At 42.9% G+C, this 20,570-nt stretch overlaps 1 protein-coding gene across 10 annotated transcripts in view; it reads right to left on the reverse strand.

Moving 5' to 3' along the window:
- FGGY (FGGY carbohydrate kinase domain containing) overlaps positions 1 to 20,570 on the reverse strand; it is a 523,600-nt gene that overhangs the window by 257,565 nt on the left and 245,465 nt on the right. For all 10 annotated transcript variants that reach the window (XR_003033849.2, XM_024989463.2, XM_024989462.2 and 7 more), the window contains one exon: positions 12,579 to 12,707. Coding sequence is in view for 9 of the 10 variants with exons in the window: in XM_024989463.2 (XP_024845231.1) it covers positions 12,579 to 12,707 (129 nt within the window). In the remaining variant the exon portion in view is untranslated. The remainder of the gene's footprint in view (positions 1 to 12,578; positions 12,708 to 20,570) is intronic.

A 20,570-nucleotide genomic window follows, 5' to 3' on the forward strand; every position in this document is an offset into this window, starting at 1 on the left:
GGAATTCCATCACCTCCACTAGCTTTGTTGATAGTGATGCTTCCTAAGGCCCACTTGACTTCGTATTCCAGGATGTCTGGCTCCAGGTGAGTGATCACACCATTGTGATTATCTGGGTTATGAAGATCTGTTTTGTACAGTTCTTCTGTGTCTTCTTGCCACCTCTTCTTAATATCTTCTGCTTCTGTTAGGTCCATACCATTTCTGATTCATTTGAATCAGTTATGTGTTCTTACTTGCTGCCTTGTGTTACCTCAAGAGTTTCCATTTTCATTGTCTTCAGAAATCAAATTCTTACATCAGAATCATAGCACAGAACATGGTAAAATTAGAGTTATCAAGGTAGGTGGGGGAGACGCTACTAAAAGATTTTACTAAAGACTAATGCAATTTTTTGATATTGCGAAAAATTTTATTCCTTAGTTTCTCTAGACATCTATAGTGGTTGCAGGGTGCCAGGAGATGATCCTCAAGATTCCCAGTGTAGGAAAAATTTTTTTCTTTCCTCTTCGCCTTTTATTATGACTCATATGAATGCTTAGTTAAGAGAAAATTGAAAACAAGGAAATTCAGCAGGCCCGTGGAGAGATGATAAGGAAGCAGCCAGCAGTTCAGATGTGAGGCTGCCGCCACTGAGCAATAACTGGAGATGTTCATTTTCCCACCAACAGCTGCGGATGTGCGAGCCCCAAAGTAAACATTAGCACTTGGGGATATTATATGGATGTGAAGCATCATGTGTTGAGTTCCTGTGCCATGAAAAACAGTGGGCCCGTAGGGTAAGCCTACTCACACAGTCAGTGACGCAAGTGCAATCTTAGAACTCAGGCCCCCAAACAAACACTTTTCCAGCAGCCTTCTACCTTTTGAACTTGGAGTGGGAAGTCCTCCTAACAGGTGGTGGAGGTGTCAGAACCTAGGACCGGGTTATTCTGTGTCTTTGTTTTTGTTCCCAAGTTCAGCAACCGAAAACAACAGCTCATGTTTTCAGTCACATATTAATACAGAAGAGAATAAGTAGAGCCTCCTGGTTAAAAATTCCCTCTGGATACCAGATAAGTTTCTGAAGCTGATGAGTTGGTCACAGGTTTACTTGAAATCAGGGCCTCCGGGCCCAGGAACTCACACTGAGTTAAAACATTCTGCTCTATTTAGGAGGAAGCACTTGCTCCATTGTTTGATGAAAAATCTTCACCAAAGTAGACAAAAAGTCAAGGGGAGAGAGAGATCAGTATCATAGTCTTGAATACAATCCTTCACCCTGTGTCCCTAAGAAAATTTGTTCAACCATTCATGGAGGTAAAAATACCATGATGGTGGTTAGAACAGCAAGTCACTACACAAGTTAAGTTTAGTGTCAATATCCATTTCAGTATTAATCAAAAAAATAATCAATGAAATCTTATCAACTTTAGTATTACTGATCTCTCCAGCATTCAGTCAAAAAATAGCCAGCCTGATCATTAAGCCTGGTCTTAATTCCCCACAACTGGGAGATCCCCAGAAATCTGTGCTGGCTTAATTATATTTTATTAAGTCCCTTCTCCACTCTGTGCCTCAACTCTCATCCATAAAATGGATTTAGAAACACACCTACCTGGAAGAATGTTAAATATTATAGAAACTCTATCTTCTGCTTTACATATAGACATATGTTTGTGTAACTGCAGGCTAATGTAAGTAAAGTCATAGATATAATCTAGACAGACATAAATATTCTTGCAGGGCAAGCAAGAGAAAGCGTATAGACTCTGGAGTTAGAAAGACTTGGACCTAGGGTCCAACTTTATCATTTATCAAAATGCCATGCTGAATAAGTTTTTAAATCTTGATATCCTTGTATGTCAAATACAGAAAACAATGTTATGTCTCAGCATAGCTGTGAGTTGATGACACTGACTATTTAAGTGCCCAGCACAAAGTTGGGCACAGAATGAAACAAAAAATAACTGCTTTGAACTTCCCAGAAGGACCTTGAATGCCAGGTGCTTTTATTAGTACCAGCTTTTCAGGGAGACTGTGATAACAAAATGGAAGAGACTTGCTCATGTGTAGCTTAGAACAACTAGTTTACCTATTTGATGGCCACCTAGGATCCTAATTACAGTCTTTAAGTGGGACATGATGTGTAGAATGAAGTAACAACGTATATGCACATGCAGGGATTTACTGGAACATACATGCGTACATGCAGGGCATACAGTTGCACATATATATACTCATTTAAGCACCTGTGTGAGTATACCTGCTTCTCACCTCCTATTTTCTACAACTGATAAGTGTCCCAGATACCCAAAACCATTTCCTCTTCCTAATTTGGAGATAGTGTGGTAGAATGGGGGCAGGGCCCCTGACCAATGAATTAGGAGGCTCAGTTTCTAACTCCAACTCTGATGGTAATGTGAGGGGCAACCCTGATGACTCACTGTTTTTCTGGGCTTTGGTTTTCTCGTTTTCGTATTGAAGAATTTGATATAGAAAGTCTTTGAGCAAACTTTTAGTTCTGAAGCCCATGATCACTCATTATCCAAAGAGCAGCATGTGTACCAAATAAAGAAACTAAAGAAACAACCTTTTCAGGGCAGGCTCATGGCTGTATATCCTGGGTTGTGCAGTGAAGAAGGGTAGGGCACGGGAGCTAGCTGCAGCCCCATGGGCCCTCATTCCTCCCAGATTTCTGGCCACAGAAAAGACTGTTCTCTCAGCTATGGCCCATCCCTTACAATCCAGAGAAGCACAGTGTTCCAGGAAAGCCCTTGGGCCTGGGGGCAGGAAACCCAAAGCTATCTTGCCCACCCCCTTTTCCCGTCTCTGCCCCTCAACAAGTCTCGCGCAGCTGCTCTGATATCAGGCAGCAGTGGTTCTCATTAAACCAAACCTCATTCTAAAACAATAGTCTTAAAAATCACACAAACAAACTCCTCCTCCCCCTTCTGATTCACATCCAGTAACTCCCAGAGTCACCCTCACTCTGTTTGGGTACTGACACTGCTTTTCTCCTTCTAGATTAGCTAGCAAGTCTTTATCTGCTCTTCTAATCCCCTCCATTCCTCACAGAAAGTCTGCCTCTTTGGATCCACCTTTGCTTTCTTGCTGGATACACTCCTTCCTGCCTCCAGCTCCTGATCCGAGTCTAGGCCTGGCTCCTTCTTAGCACCATTCTGCTTTGGTCGGATCTGTCCACCTGAAAGCTACACATCCCTCTGCTTCTCACCTGTGTACTCGGTGCCAACCTGTCCTGCAGGCCTTCTCCCCTGGGCACCAGGTGACACCTTCCATCCCATAAGCAGTTTTCTGGACCCACCTCATACACTCAGACTCAGGATACTTGGTGGGCAGGCCGTAAGTATCTACATTTTTTAAAATGCTCCCGTACCTGGATTTACCAATTCTTGTTTTGGATCTTTCAAAATCCTCTCACTTTTACTATCTTAATTAACTCACCGATACCCAGAGGACTGACTCTGTGGTTCTATGCTGAATGATGGGTAGGAAAAAACACGATATGGTGTGAAAAGTGGAAAAGGAGAAAGTGCGGCAGAGATACAAGGAGGGAGTGATTCTTGGTTTCTAAGAATGAGGTTAAGTTTGGAGACATCTCCACGGTGGAAATGACATTTAGCCCGATTTGTCATGTATGAGTAGGACTGTGGAAGTGGGGGGGAGGGGAGCACCCCAAACAGAGCAAACAGCCCAAGCAAAGGCCAGAGGGCAAGTGTATCTGATGTGTTGAAAGGAGGACAAGTGGTCTAGCGTTAGACTTTGGGAAAGACAGAAGGGGCAGGAATCGTCTTATACTCCTTATTCAGAAGTCTTCAGTTTCGTATCTCACAACTAGTTTCACTGACGAGTTAATTTCAGAAAGAACATTTTGATGAAGTACTAACATATCATTAAGACAGTTAATTGGGGTTGCTTCCTGGTTTCTACAGAAAAACAAATAAACAAACAAAAAACCACCTGAATTGATGAAGGGAAATAAAATCATTGGGAGGGTTTCAATTAAGAGTAGGACTCCTCATCCCCAGCACTGCTGACATTTGAGGCTGGATAACTCCGTTGTGGGGCTGTCCTGGGTGCTCTAGGGCATTTAGCAGCATTCTTGGCCTCTACCATGCCATACCAGTTCCTCTTTTCCAAATGACAATCAAAAATATGTCTCCAGATATGGCCAAATGTCCCAGGGGAGTGGGGCTGAGGAGTTAAAATCACCCCTGGTTGAGAACCACTGAGATAAAGAAAAAGATCATGAGCTTTGAAGTCAGTCTCAGGTCCACATCTTGCCATGATACTAGCTATGGGATGGTGGAAATATTATTCTTTCTGCCTTCAGCTTCCTCATGTATAGAATGGGAAATAACTTCTGCCTTGTAGGATCATCATGAGAAGCAACAGATAAAGTATGTGACGTGTTAGCCACTGTACTTGGCACTTGGAAGGCAAGTAAGAAACAGTTACAGTAACAGTGGGGTGCCGATAAGAGTAGTGGTTCTTGTTTTACTAGTGATATTGTCGTTGTTTTTAGGAACAAAGCCTCATTGAAGTTTGAAAGTTTAAACAACTAAATAAATTCCATTTTATCAAGAAGCAATTGTGTCCTAAGTCACTTCAGAGACCTAAGGACTATAGCCTGCTTGGCTCCTCTGTCCATGGGATTCTTCAAGCAATACTGGAGTGGGTTGGCATTTCCTTCTCCAGGGGATGTTCCTGACCCAGGGATTGAACACGCATCTCTTATTATGTCTCCTGCATTGACAGGCAGGTTCTTTACCACTAGCTCCACCTGGGAAGCACGAGAAGAAATTGTAGGGCGGGGAATGTTGCAACTACATTACAGACATCACTTGCTCTAAGAATCCTTTCACAATTTTTCAAGTCTCAGTTTTGGGCCCATTCCATATCTTCCCAAAGCCTTATATACTTGGAATGTATAATTGTGTTGTGTATTTAATGTTTATTTTCACTACTAATAGATACAAGTACCCAGAAGTTTAATTCTCTTTCATATGTACCTTAAACCCCCATCAACTAGTAGAGTGAGTCATCAACAAATATTTATCAAAATAATTTCTTTTTTTGATACTTGCTACTTTCTCATGTGCTATTTTTTAACTTTTTGTTTTATATTGGAATATGCTGTTGCTGCTGCTGCTAAGTCGCTTCAGTTGTGTCATAGTTGGCAGCCCACCAGGCTCCCCCGTCCCTGGGATTCTCCAGGGAAGACCTTCTCCAATGCGTGAAAGTGAAGTCGCTCAGTCGTGTCTGACTCTTCGCGACCCCCTGGACTGCAGCCTACCAGGTTCCTCTGTCCTGGGATTTTCCAGGCAAGAGTACTGCAGTGGGGTGCCATCGCCTTCTCTGATATTGGAGTATAACTGAGGGCAAATGCAAGCCTAGGCTGGACCATACTGTAACAAATATGCATTCCATAAGGCACAGTGATCAGAAGTGTGGAATCAAATAGCGTGGGTTTAAATCATGAATTTACCACTTGTTAACCATGTGACTTTAGGTATGTGAGGTAGTCTTTGTGGGCTTCATTGTTTTATTTAATAAAGGAAACAAAATAATAGTGTGTATAAAGCTGCTCTGAGAATCAGTATGGCTTCTAGAGTACTGACAATGGTGAGATGTAAAGTTGGCGAGTTTTATTGCTCATTGGAATAAACCACGTTTTTTCTCTAAGAGGGCACTGAACCAGAAGTTCTTTTTGCAAGATGGGCTAAACCAATTCTTCTGCAAAAAGACAGGAAGGAAGGAAGTGGAGAGCAGAGGGGAAGGGACGGGAGGAGAGGGAGAAATGAAAAATTCGCATTTTGGTTTGATTCTGCAACTCAAGTGATTTAAGTCAATTCAACATCTGGCCTAGATGAGCAATTTAAACCAAATCAACATCTGGCAAAGAAACCAGTGTCTGGAATCAGAGTGATGCCAAACCAAGGCACTACGTTTGCTCCCGGCCAACACCTGCTAATGTGAGGGAGCACAAAGGACACGAGTTTCCAGACATCCCAGACTGGATCAGGGAGTGCTCAACACGACCCTTTTGCCTCGTGCAGACTTGAGCCAGGTATGCCTACTGTGCAGGGACAGTAGGACCTCTGTAATGGGAGGTTACCCTATTTCTCAGCTGAGTATCCATCCCTCATGGAGGGGATGCCATTCACTCACTCATTCATCACCGAATATGCACAGTGTTAACCATCCTCTACTTGCAAAGCACTGTGCTGGTTGCTGGAATATAAGAATGAAACGGCACAGGGCTTACTCTCAAAGAGTCCACAAACTTGGAAATGAGGTAAATGAGATGTCACACACAAACCTGGGTGATGTGTACAGTAATGGAGGCGAGTCTCACACATCATGGGGCGGAGAGAAAAGACCCCTTAAGTCAGCTTAGGGGAGTCAGGGAAGGCCACCTGAGGAGATGGCCTGATCTCAAGATGTGAAGGACAATCAGAAGTTGGACTGGTAGAGAAGAAAAACTGGAGGGGAGAGGGACAGAGACAGGAATCAGGTTGTTATTGCCTTTCAGGACAGCTGGGCTGCCAGAGCCAAGCACAGACCTGGAACCAAGTTAATACTATTTTTGTAAGCTAGAAAAATATCAGCAGTAGGAGCCTTGGCCAGAACCACCCCCACAAAGAGCAAACAAAATTAGTCCTATCTTCTGGCTGTCTGCTGGAGTACTTACTAACCAGCACCTTAAGTATGAAATGTCCCTTTATCTTTGATTTTTATTCCCATCAAGTCCTTCCTCCTCTTTTTCCAGAACTGGAAAAAGCAGGAGTTGAGTGGCACTTGCTTCTTTGATCTTTATCCTCCTGTTCCCAGGCTTCCCCGGAGACTGAGAGTCCAGGAGGCTTTCTCCAAAGCAGAATGTTGACTCCTTCTGCCAGTCAGAATTTGGGATCTGCAGCAGGTCACACCAGGTCAGCACTTGAAGGAACCGTAATTGTTTGGGGCTTGTGTGAGGCCTGGATGACATCCAATTCCAAAGCCAGATCCTTAACCTGACTCTTGGCAATCTCTCAGCATGGAGTTCATCTAATCAGATCTTGAGGTTGTTTCTGACCTCAACCTAAACAGAATCTTAAAGTAGGAAACCCTGCATTCAATGAAAGAGTTTTGGGGAAGGAAATATAGGGTAGAGATTCAAGGAATCAGATGACATCCAGAAGCCTGGGTGGGGTTCTTCTCCGACTGCCTATGCAAAGGGAAGATAATTCTCCTGGATATTAACTAAGAGAACTTCCCTTAATAAGGCTCCTACTTTGTGTCAGGCACTGTGATTCCAGAGTGAGAAAAATCAAAGGAAGATAGCTCATTACTGCATGCCTGCGATGTGCCAGATGCTAAGCCAGATGCTCCACTTATGTACATCCTAACATATCTATGAGGAGAGTATTGCTATCTCCTACTGCCTGAGGGGAAATTCAGAAGTATGAAGAGGTACGATATTTGACCCAAGGTACACAGGTAGAGAGAATATAAACATTTAAATCCAGATCTTCAAACTCCATGTTCAGAGCCCTGATTACAGTATCACAATACATCTCAGGGGATGGCTGTCTCACACCAATACCGTTAAGTCACAAACATGCAGGCCAGGCGAGAACAACTGAAAGCTTTGGGACATAGGCTGCCTGGTTCACTGCTGTAATCTCCAGCACCTGGACCAGCACTCAGTTGTGTCCAACTCTTTGGGACCCCATGGACTGCAGCCCAACAGGCTCCTCTATCCGTGGAATTCTTTAGGCACGAATACAGGAGTGCATCACCACTTCCTTCTCCAGTAAGCACCAGGTTTGCAAGCTTTCAATATATATCCTTACTAACTACATGCTTGGATGGGTGAATGACTTTTTAAGACACTTGAGCCTCTCTTCTCCTCCCATCCTGAAAGGAGCATAGGCAGGCTGGGAAACAAGAGGGAATATTTGCTCCCAGGCTTCCTTTCTTTCCGAGACATTCCAACTCTAAACTGGCTATGAGATGAAGAGGAGAGATGGAGGTAGAAGAAGGATAAAACTTGGTCAAAACTGCTAAATAGATTAACTTCGTAGGCCCTCCTTAGCCACTTCTGGCTTCTACATTTAACCCTTTAAGAATCCAAGGTCCTGTCCTCTCTTTCTGCTTAAAAAACTTACTTTTGGAAAAGAAAGGGGGAAACATTAACGTAAGTGCATTTATGTTTTAAAAGCAACAAAAACATCTGGGCCAAAGCTTCTAAATAAATAGCTGAGAAAAGAACAGAAGGTAAAGCCAAAGTTTAGACACATTTGAATGCAGAGTTCCAAAGAAGAGCAAGCAGAGATAAGAATGCCTTCCTCAGTGATCAATACAAAGAAATAGAAATAGAATGGGAAAGACTAGAGATCTCTTCAAGAAAATTAGAGATACCAAGGGAACATTTTATGCAAAGATGGGCTCGATAAAGGACAGAAATGGTATGGACCTAAGAGAAGCAGAAGATATTAAGAAGAGGTGGCAAGAATACACAGAAGAACTATACAAAAAAGATCTTCATGACCCTGAGAATCACGATGGTGTGATCACTCACCTACAGCCAGACATCCTGGAACGTGAAGTTAAGTCGGCCTTAGGAAGCATCACTATGAACAAAGCTAGTGGAGGTGATGGAATTCCAGTTGAGCTATTTCAAATCCTACAAGATGATGCTGTGAAAGTGCTGCACTCAATATGACAGCAGATTTGGAAAACTCAGCAGTGGCCACAGGACTGGAAAAGGTCAGTTTTCATTCCAATCCCAAAGAAAGGCAATGCCAAAGAATGCTCAAACTACCACACAATTGCACTCATTTCACATGCTAGTAAAGTAATGCTCAAAATTCTCCAGGCCAGGCTTCAACAGTACATGAACCATGAACTTCCAGATGTTCAAGCTGGTTTTAGAAAAGGCAGAGGAACCAGAGATCAAATTGCCAACATCTGCTGGATCATGGAAAAAGCAAGAGAGTTCCAGAAAAACATATACTTCTGCTTTACTGACTATGCCAAAGCCTTTGACTGTGTGGATCACAACAAACTGTGGAAAATTCTGAAAGAGATGGGAATACCAGACCACCTGACCTGCCTCTTGAGAAATCTGTATGCCGGTCAGGAAGCAACAGTTAGAACTGGACATGGAACAACAGACTGGTTTCAAATTGGGAAAGGAGTACATCAAGGCTGTATACTGTCACCCTGCTTGTTTAACTTATATGCAGAGTACATCACGCAAAATTCTGGGCTGGATTAAGCACAAGCTGGAAACAAGATTGCCAGGAGAAATATCAACAACCTCAGATATGCAGATGACACCACCCTTATAGCAGAAAGTGAAGAAGAACTAAAGAACCTCTTGATGAAAGAGAAAGAGGAGAGTGAAAAAGTTGGTTTAAAGCTCAACATTCAGAAAAATAAGATCATGGCATCTGGTCCCATCACTTCATGGCAAATAGATGCGAAAACAATGGAAATAGTGACAGATTTTATTTTTTGGGGCTCCAAAAATCACTGTAAATGGTGACTGCAGCCATGAAATTTAAAGATGCTTGCTTCCTGGACGAAAAGCTATGACTAACCTAGACAGCACATTAAAAAGCAGAGACATTACTTTGCCAACAAAGATCTGTCTAGTCACAGCTATGGTTTTTCCAGTAGTATGGATGTGAGATGTGAGAGTTGGACTATAAAGAAAGCTGAGCACTGAAGAATTGATGCTTTTGAACTGTGTTGTTGGAGAAGACTCTTGAGAGTCCCTTGGACTGCAAGGAGATCCAACCAGTCAATCTTAAAGGAAATCCGTTCTGACTGAATATTCATCGGAAGGACCATGTTGAAGCTGAAACTCCAATATTTTGGCCACCTGATGCAAAGAACTGACTCATTTGAAAATACCCTGATGCTGGGAAAGATTGAAGGCAGGAGGGCAAGGGGATAACAGAGGATGAGATGGTTGGATGGCACCACCAACTTGATGGACATGAATTTGAGTAAGCTCCGGGAGTTGGTGATGGACAGGGAGGCCTGGTATTCTGCAGTCCATGGGGTTGCAAAGACTTAGACATGACTGAGCAACCGAAATGAAAGCCTCTAAGGGTAAAATTTCTGCCACTGACCATCTTTGGTTTAGGAAAACATGTGGGTGCTCATTTCACGGCCCAGAATCCTCTCAGTGCAGGTCAACTTAGACTCTTTGAGTGTATTCAAGTACCAGGTACCACACAGGACACAGCCTCCTCTCCTAAAGGATACAGTGAGCCCTGGGCAGAAGTGAGAAGGCAGGTTTCGGTTTGTTCCTTAGGGAGGTCTGGCAAACTTACAAGGGAACCAGAGTTCGAACGTTCCCAAGTGTAGCCCTTTTTCTTTCAGCACGTGGTGGTCCAAGTCAAGTCCTTGTCTCCTGGGGTGCAGGTGGATGACTGAGACTGTTGCCCCAGGATAACTGAAAAAGCTTGATGGAGGCGGCTTCCCTTGCCTCAAACAGGACATGAGAGGTAGGGATTACCAGGATATAGGAACACTCTATGTCTGTCTAGACCACAAGTTCTCTTTGTGCCTGTTCTTAGAAACCAAAATCATGACATTCCAATCAAAAGTGCACACTGCCCACATTAAAAAGGGAAGGAAACACCCTTGCCTATAATCAATAATCAATATTGTCCAATGCACATGCTTTATTGGCTTGTTACTATTTCTCAGGAACTGTGTTAAATTCTGAACACATAAAGATAAATAAAAAAGGCATGTTTGTAGATACCTCTTCTGCTCTGAAGCTCCAGAGGCCATGTGGAAGACTGCTGCTGCTGCTGCTGCTAAGTCGCTTCAGTCGTGTCCGTCTCTGTGCAACCCCACAGATGGCAGTCCACCAGGCTCTCCCATCCCTGGGATTCTCCAGGCAAGACACTGGAGTGGGTTGCCATTTCCTTCTCCAATGCATGAAAGTGAAAAGTGAAAGTGAAGTCGCTCAGTGGTATCCAACTCTTCACAACCCCATGGACTATAGCCTACCAGGCTCTTCTGTCTATGGGATTTTCCAGGCAAGAGTACTGGAGTGGGGTGCCATTGCTTTCTCCTAGACATTGCTTAATAATCTGCTGTGTAAGGAAACATTAACTTTCACTCTACAGTTTAGGACTGTTTTATCTTATTCTTGACTTAATGGGACTATATTCATTTAATAAATTTATCAAGCGCCTGTGAGAACCAGAAACAGGGCTGAGCATGGGTTATACAGGATGAATAATACAATGCCCATGCCTTCAAGGAGTTTACAGTCTAGTGGGAAAGACAAGCAGATAAAACGGCAATTACAACACAATCACTTCTTCCATAGGGGTAGGTAAAAGCGATGAAAGAAAGACAGCTTAGAGAATTTAGATATAAATGGAAGAGTTGTCCATGGAAGGCTACACAGAGGATAAAGCATCCAAGATCGTCTTCAACTTAGAGTAGAAGTTAGCTAGTGGCAAAGTGGAGGATGAGTCATCCCCACGCAGAGAAACACATGTGCAAAGACACGGAAATAAAAATGCAAAGACAGAGGTCTGTGACTGCAGTTTGATGTAAGCATTTGATAGATAACTTTTGACTGTAATATGAAGTATGGACTAAAATATTTTTCAAAGTTTTTGATGGTAATCCATAGTAAGAAATTCACTTTCATTATGGAGCAGTATACACATGCAGATACATACAATTGCAGTGGAAATGTATGTTCTACAAAAAAGTGCTCTTCTGGTCAGTCCATTCTGTTCTGAAAATATAATGGTCATGATCTCCTAAATTGATCTCAAGAAGTTTGAACCATAATTTAGAAAGAAACACTTAGAAAGAAAGGCTAGGGGAAAAAAAAAGTTTGTCTATAGTTGAAGTAAGAAATATTGAGAATATGAAAAATCCACCCCCCCAAAAAAAAAAACAAAACTGCAATGAGAATGAAGAAGAGGATAGAGTCATCACACTTTACAGTAAACTTTGCCTCACAGTCTGCCTCCCACTGGGGGATGAAACCTTGTGTTTGTTTTTTTTTAATTCATTGTTTCCTAGCACCATGCTTGGGACATACCAAGTGTTCAATGGTTCTTTGATGAATGAATAAATGAATACAAGCATGCCAGGTTGTAGATTTACTTAAAAGATTAAATCAGGAATATACCCAAGTAACTGGACATGGGATATAAGCCAAATATATTATGAAAATAAAATTAGACTTGCAAGGGCTTTGGAGTATGTGTAGAAAAAGTAGTATAGGTAAGTACACCATTGTCATACATGCTAGTTGGAAGTTAACATATCTTTATCAAGTTTTCAGTAAACCAAAGAGCCATCCAGGTATTTATTTATATCATTTTTCTATTAGTTTGTATGGGTAAACTGATAAAATTATAAATGAATTCTACAGTTGATGAAAAGTTCTATAATTCTATACATATGCTTAAGTATAAAAAGGCTTTCTTCTCTAACTAGAATCACTAGCTCTCAATCTTTGCTTTAAAAATAGAAAAGCAGTGTGTTCGATCCTAGAGAGTGACTGAACACAGTGCTAGTGGTGACACGGGGAAAGAGATTACCTAGTCCTCCTGCATGAGCATCAATTAGTGAGGCTGCCACTGCAATTCCGGGAGGAAGGCCAAGGTCCTTTGCTGCCTCTGGTGTGAGCCCACTTCCAAGAGAAGCTCCAGGAGGCAGCACTTGGTTTCCTGGGTAGACAGGAGAAAAAATAAACACCTGTCAGCTTGAAAAACACAAAAGCAAATAGAGAGTTTTCTTAAGAGAACCTCTTGGACCCCTCCCCTCTCCTCTGCCTTTTCTCAACTTCATGAAGATAGAAACCATGCAGCTACAAAGAGTCCTTGTGCTCATCTGGTGACTTAGGTGTATGAGCTTGGTTCCCAAAGGTCACGCTCTAGAGTGCTTTACAAAGCCAAGAGCTCTAAGGCATCTTTCAAATCAGAGAAAGATTCCATTCATGGGAAATTTCAAAAGATACAAATACAGTGGCCTCTTGGAGACAAGGTTGAAATGGTCAAACTGTTCCAAATGTGCTTCGTAACATAGCAGCCCTACCAGCATATGTTATACACACACACACACACACACACACACACACAATCACATACCCATACATACTCCCTGATTAATGTATATTCCCAAGAAGTTAAGAAAATTTACTTATATAGTTGCTTCCTGTCAGAAGATAAGGAAGGAAATTATTTTGTTCCAATAAAGAATTTCTTAGAAGTTCACCTCGGTTAGGAATGAGAGCCCAGCTTAAACCTTGCAGACTTCACAAGGCTGCTACTTGCACAATCACAGAATACAGTTTGAATGGTGTTCTTTGGAGTTGTGCAATGCACTGACCCTGATATTTCAAGTGACCTTGAATTCCTGCAGTCAGCCAGGCTTTCAGTTAAGAATTTATTGATTGTCTTGCTTTGTGTGGGCGCCACAGCACTGTTGTACAAGGCAGTCCTTGCCCCCAACCTAGTTAGGGAGAAGAGATCAGGACTCAGACAACCATGCAAGTCAGAAGAGAATGAAGAGATCCATCTGCTCGCAGGTGTTTAGCAGAGGCTGAGTGCCCCCTGCCTCCCACAACCCCTGTTCAGCCAAAGAATTTATAGTAACTATTTCTGTAAAATAAGGAGGGTATGGAGCTGGACCTCTGTATATGCTAAGATCTTTCTGAGCTTCAAGGCTCTAAGATTCTGAATGGGTGCCATTTGCTCAGTGCTAAAATTCCCACCACTTGTTAATTGTTTCATGGAGTTCCAGGGATGAACAGAGGCACTTCAGGACTTCTGGGGACAGAGGTGAGAGTGGAAAATTAGAGGGAGGCAGAGGGTGAATGGCTCACCAATCTCCTGTAACCAAAAACAAAGCACCTCTACAATACCATTTTGTATCCATTTTTCAAATTTTCTCCAATTTGGAAAAAGTTTAGCTAAGGAAAGAAAGCAGGAGAAGACTGAACCCACTGCACGGCCTCTACAGCTTCACTGCCCAGTATGGGATCCACTGGGCATATGTGGGTGGAACTTTTGAAATGTGGCTGGAGTAACTAGGTGCTAAATTAATTTCACCTGAATTAATTTCCATTTCAATTTCAAAACTGATACTCAATTCAATTACTGAAGAACTTCTAAGTACGTTTGGAACAACTAGCACCAATCGATTTTTCAACATTAATTCAAGAAATCTAAATCAAGTATTCACAGTGAAAATTTAGAGTCTGAATTGAGAGGAACTAAGTAGAAAATACACATCAGATGTCAAAGATTTTGTATGAGGAAATGAATGTAAAATATCTCAATAATTTGTAGATCAATTATATATTAAAATGATGTGTGGATATGGTAGGTAAAATAAAACTTATTAAAATTAATCTCACCTATGTCTTTACTTTAAAGTGGCTACTGGAAAATGTTAAATTTCAGGGCTTCCCCAGAGGCTCAGTGGTAAAGAATCCACCTGCCAATGCAGGGGTCATGGGTTCCATCCCTGATCGGGAGGATCCCATATGCCTTGGAGCAACTAGGTCCGTGTGCCACAACTGTTGAGCCTGTGCTCTAGAGCCTGCGTGCTGCAGCTACTAAACTCATGTGTCACAACTACTAAAGCCCTCATGCCCTAGAGCCTGTGCTCTTCAACAGGAGAAGTCACTGCAATGAGAAGCCCATGTACCAGCCCCAACTCGCCACAACTAGAGAAAAGCCCACACAACGACGAAGACACAGCACAGCCAAAAGTAAATAATAATAATAATAAATGCATATTAATTTTTTAAAACTACATGTAAATTTTTGATTTCATACGTGGCTCACATTATATTGCGCTTCCCTGGTGGCTCAGAGGTTAAAAGCGTCTGCTTGCAATGCAGGAGACCTGGGTTCGATCCCTGGGTCGGGAAGATTCCCTGGAGAAATAAATGGCACCCCATTCCAGTATTCTTGCCTGGAGAATCCCATGGACGGAGGAGCTTGGTGGGCTACAGTCCAGGGGTCACAAAGAGTCGGACACGACTGCGTGACTTCACTTTCACTTTCACATTATATTTCTATTGGACAGCACTGGACTGGAGGGTAAGGTCCAGATACTCAAATGATGGGGTGGGGGGCGCAGAGAATCTCTAGTCTGCTTTGAATGCACAGCCAGCAGAAACTTGGAGGAAAGCAACACCATTGGGTGTGGACAGTCTGGCTCTGGACACTGTCTCCATCATGTCACTATGTCTAGTATCCAGCACATACCAAACAGCATTCCCATTCACTGAGCACTTCTATGCTGGGGACCATCCTAAGGATATATCACACATTTTCTCACTTCATTGTCACAGAAACCCTATCTTCCTCTGGGAACATTCCCTATGTGGGCACTATTCTAATTTGTCCTCATTGTGCAGATAGATGGGGAAAATCAAATTTATGAATGGAAAGTAAATTTACCACAATCACATGACTTACGGTGTTGGAACATGGGCATGGATTCCAATCTGATGGATACCAACATTGTACCCCTGTTCTTTACATTTCAGTGCAGCTTCTAGGTGAAGGAAGGAATCAAGAGAAGTATTTGTAGAACAAACACATTACATGTGTTTAAAAAGTGGCCCATGTAGAAATCATGTGCTCTATATTCAGATTTCTCTTTGAAGGGTGAATTTTCGTAGGAGGGTCAAAATGGGAACTTCTATTCATCCCCAATCCCCACAAACACAAAGCCTGCAATTTTCAATGGAAAAAAAAAAAAATTCAGAAAAGAAAAAGGGTTAGCTGGGTGGGGTACACTTTCAAGCCTTTTGGACAGTAATTTAGAAAGGAACGCTGGCTGATGAGATGCAGAGGGAGCCCTGGGCTTGCAGTCAGAAGATATGGATTCAAATGACATGCTGGAGGGGTACAAATAGACTTCACAGTACAGGCAGCGTTTTGAGCAAAGGCCAAGAAAGAGAGGAGACCAACAGGGCTGAGTGAGCTGGTATAGAAGGTGGGGTGGGGCTTAGCAGTGGGTGGAGGAGGCTGATAAGGTTGGAGAGGTACATGCGGAAATCCAGATGATGGTGTCTCAATTTATCACAAAGATCTCTGTACGTTTCTGAAAGAGCTAAGCCTGGGAGTGAGGTGAATGAATGTTCGCTTTTGCGTGTGTGTGTGTGTGTGAAGCATAATTGTTTTACAATATTGTGTCAGTTTCAGATATACAGCAAAGTGATTTGGTTTCAAATATATATACATATACATATATATATTCTTTTTTCTACTCTTTTTCATTATAGTTTATTACAGGATATTACAAACTTCTGTATGCAGGTCAAAAAAACAACAGTTAGAACCAGACATGGAACAATGGACTGGTTCAAAATTGGGAAAGGAGTACATCAAGGCTGTATATTGTCACCCTGCTTATTTATCTTACTTGCAGAGTACATCATGCGAAATGATGGGCTGGATGAAGCAAAAGCTGGAATCAACACTGAAGGGAGAAATATCAACAACCTCAGATATGCAGATGATACCACCCCTATAGCAGAAAGCAAAGAGGAACTAAAGAGCCTCTTGATGAAAGTGAAAGAGGAGAGTGAAAAAGCTGACTTAAAACTCAACATTCAGAAAACTAAGATCATGGCATCTGGTGCCATCACTTCATGGTAAATAGATGGGGAAACAATGGAAACAGTGAGAGACTTTATTATCTTGGGCTCCAAAATCACTGCAGATGGTTACTGCAGCCACAAAATTAAAAGATGCTTGCTCCTTGGAAAAAAAGCTATGATAAACCTAGACAGTGTATTAAAAAGCAGAGACATTACTTTGCCAACAAAGGTCCATCTAGTCAAAGCTATGGTTTTTCCAGTAGTCATGTATGGATGTGAGAATTGGGTCATAAAGAAGGCTGAGTGCCTAAAAATTGATGTTTTTGAACTGTGGTGTTGGAGAAGACTCTTGAGAGTCCCTTGGACTGCAAGGAGATCCAACCAGTCAATCCTAAAGGAAATCAGTCCTGAATTTTCATTGGAAGGACTGACGCTGAAGCTGCAATACTTTGGCTGCCTGATGTGAAGAGCCAACTCGCTGGAAAAGATCCTGATGCTGGGAAATATTAAAGTCAGGAGGAGAAGGGGACGGCAGAGGATAAGATGGTTGGATGGCATCACCGACTCAATGGACATGAGTTTGAGCAAGCTCCGCGAGTTGGTGATAGGGAAGCCTGGCATGCTGCAGTCCGTGGGGTTTCAAAGAGACAGACATGATTGAGGAACTGAACAGCAACAACAACAAGATACTGAATACAGTACCCAGACTCCAGGCTGAAGCTCCAGCACTTTGGCCATGTGAAGTAAAGAGCCAACTGATTGGAAAAGACCCTGATGCTGGAAAAGATTGATGGCAGGAAGAGAAAGGGGCGACAAAGGATGAGATGGTTGGATGGCATCACCAACTCAATGGACATGAGTTTAAGCAAACTCCGGGAGATAGTAAAGGACAAGGAAGCCAGGCGTGCTGCAATCCATGCGGTTGCAAAGAGTTGAATGGGACTCAGTGACTGAAAAACAACAACTCAGACTCACAGACATGAATTTGCATCTTTTTAAAGATCTCTCTGGAAGTGGACAGAATGATGTAAGGAAAAACAGTAGTGAAGCTCTCTCAGTAACCAGAGAATAGAGAAGGGCGTTCATCAAGGTTACTGGCAAGTAAGATGCAGAAACAGAGGCAGATATGAGAGATTTTGTGGAGTGAGAAATGGTGGGCAGTCTGGTAGACAGGGAGCCATGACCACTTGGATTCCCATTAAGCATGGACATGCTCCCCAGTGGGCGGTCAGGCCAGCAGACAGCCTCCAACTGCCAGTTCCTCAAGGTCATCAGATAAGGTGATGACTTTCCCAGTATGGCCACAACTGCAGACTCAACAGAATGGGAGCAGAGGGCTCTGATGTGCACCACTCACTCCAGAACAGAATGCTCTGGCCGGTCAGCCCAGGTCTCATCAGACTTCATCACATTTGAATTCACCCTCTGCCCAATTCTACTACAATCCCCTTTCTTTCACAGATGGCAACCCCCAATAACCATCTTATACCTCCAAATCTATCTCAGCATCTGCTTCCAAAGAACCCGAACTAACACAGTGAACCAGGCTTTCTCCTCAATCCCATGGTATAAGAACAAAAATAAATACGCACAAAGATTAACATCCTCTTGTGAACTGGAACCACAGCCTTCAGAAATCATTTCCCTGGACCCCAAGCAGGAAGAAGCTTTGTTTAGCTAGAGCCCAAAGGGAAACAGCTTGGTATAAGATGGGATGATAGAAACAGGTGGGGACCTCTAAGAAGGCATCCCAGGAGATCACACTTCATCAGCCAGAGGTGCACTGGGGACCAGAGGAGCTGTCAGAGTAGGCTTTAGTGTGTCTTGACAACTTTTCCGGAAATAATCTTCCTTTCGCTCTTCTTTCACCATAAAATTCAATTAATCACAGTATCGGTTTTCCCAGACTTAACGAGAACTTCACAGCCCCAGCATTTGCAGTCTCTTCCCTTCTTCACTCAACTGTTTATTCACGCATTTTAGCAGACATTTCAAGAACAAAGGTAATGAGGATGGCCCCAGATATTTTCGATTGTCCTGTGCCCAGATCTAGGTGCTGGGGAATGAGTGATAGATTCAACGAGGAGCTTCTGACCTCAGAAGGCTCACACAGTGGTCTGTGCAAACCAAGGCTCTCCAGACCACAGAGAAAATGCTCTCAAGGTGGAATGTGCATGTCGGTCCCAGAGCACCGAGGAGGGACAGTGAGGGTGGCCGGGGGGAGAGCAGGAAATGAAGATGAAGGTGACATCTGAGCCTGGTTTGGAAAGACAGGTGGCAGATTGCTGGTTTCAGTGCTTGGGGAGATGGAGGCCATTAGAGCGAAAAGCGATTTCACTGGAGGGAGCCTGGAGGGGCACACAGCATGTTTGACGCTTTCATATGTTGCCAAAAAGGGCACCAGGGAGGAGAGAATGGTGGCAGCCTGGACAAGAAAGGGGGACCTCAGGTGGGGTCAACTAAGGCCATGTGACCTGATGACCAGTGACTTTGAACTCTTATATTTATTACTTAAGAAAATAAATCTGCAGTGAGAAACACTAGAAAAGGAACTTCAGGCTGGGAAACATTATGTAAAGATGAATTCTTGTTAAGGACATCAAGAAAGATGTAGATGGACTTACTTGTAGAAATATATTCCTAGGGGGAAAATACAGAGAATAGGTTTTCTCTGGATAGAGAAATTATGACTTTTTTCTTTTTACTAACCTATACTTTCTAATTATTCTACCTGGAACATGTGCTTCTTGTGTAATATTTTTGAAGGTGTTTCCCCCTTAAATCTGTGTAGGGTGAGTCAATTAGGGCACATGCATTCCGCAGCATCCTTCATAACCATTCAAATGAATGAGGAAGAATTGAGGTATGGATTTGGAAGGGAGTCCAAGATAAACCAAGTGAAAATGGCAAGATGCAGAGTGGTATTCAGAGTATGCTCCCACTTGTGAATTCTGTTAAAGGATACAGAACTGTAAGCACAGACACTTTCAGAAACTCCTAGGAAAAAAGCATAGAATATTGTTCCAGTGGGGACTGGGATCCAGGGTGGGCCCTTGTCTCTTCCACTTGTGTTTCATCTGTACCTGGCCTTGAACATCTTCTGTGATCAAAGCAAACTCGTTAAGTTAAAATAAAAGCAAGATTAAAACAAGGAGAATTCTGCATACTTTTTCCAAACAGTACTCTTCAGCTTGAAGGCAGGGGAGAAGCCCTAGTCCATTTTACTTACTTTCTTGATCTGGTTGGCTTCTTTTCCTGTGAACACACCCTCACCTTGGGGTGTAAAAAAGCAATTGCTTTGAGGGCTCTTGGGCCCCTCTGTCCACTGATTCCCATTCTGATGGGCAGAGTCGGTTTGAGGGTCACAAAGTGGGGCCTACAATTAGCTGGTGGTTACAGTCTCTCTGCATAGGCAGGGGCTACTATTACACCAAATCTTCCTCTACCAGTTTTTCAATTATCTATGACTAATGAGCACTTTGGGAACAGTTTCAGACACACACATAATCCTCTTTCCTGACGTCAGCAGCAGAAATTAATGACTGTGTGGATTGCTGGGAGACAGAAAATGCATTATAATGGTCAACAGAACTGTTATCCTCTCCAGGAAGGGGGAGGTGGGGGCGGGGTGTCATATTAACTGGAAGGTTCAGTGTTCCTTTGTATTCCTACAAACATGAGATGAAACCCAAGGGGAGAGCTGGCTCAAAGCCCGTGCAAATGTCAGAGAGAGGTTTGGGCGTGGGTGGTATGTGACCCTGGTTCCTCTGTGCTTGGCACTGGACCCCTGGTCCCTGCTCATTTCTGCCAAGGTCAACAGGCCAACCGGATCAACCAGGACAGTGCTAAGTAACATCCTGCCCTGCCTGCAGAGTGGGTCTCTGAGGACTTTCAGATTGAATCCACTTTCAATCTGGTTTTGAGATGGCAGAACAAAACACGCGAACATGCAACTCTCAAACAACAGGCT

The sequence above is a fragment of the Bos taurus genome, chromosome 3 (assembly GCF_002263795.3).
Source record: "Bos taurus isolate L1 Dominette 01449 registration number 42190680 breed Hereford chromosome 3, ARS-UCD2.0, whole genome shotgun sequence".
NCBI lineage: Eukaryota > Metazoa > Chordata > Mammalia > Artiodactyla > Bovidae > Bos > Bos taurus.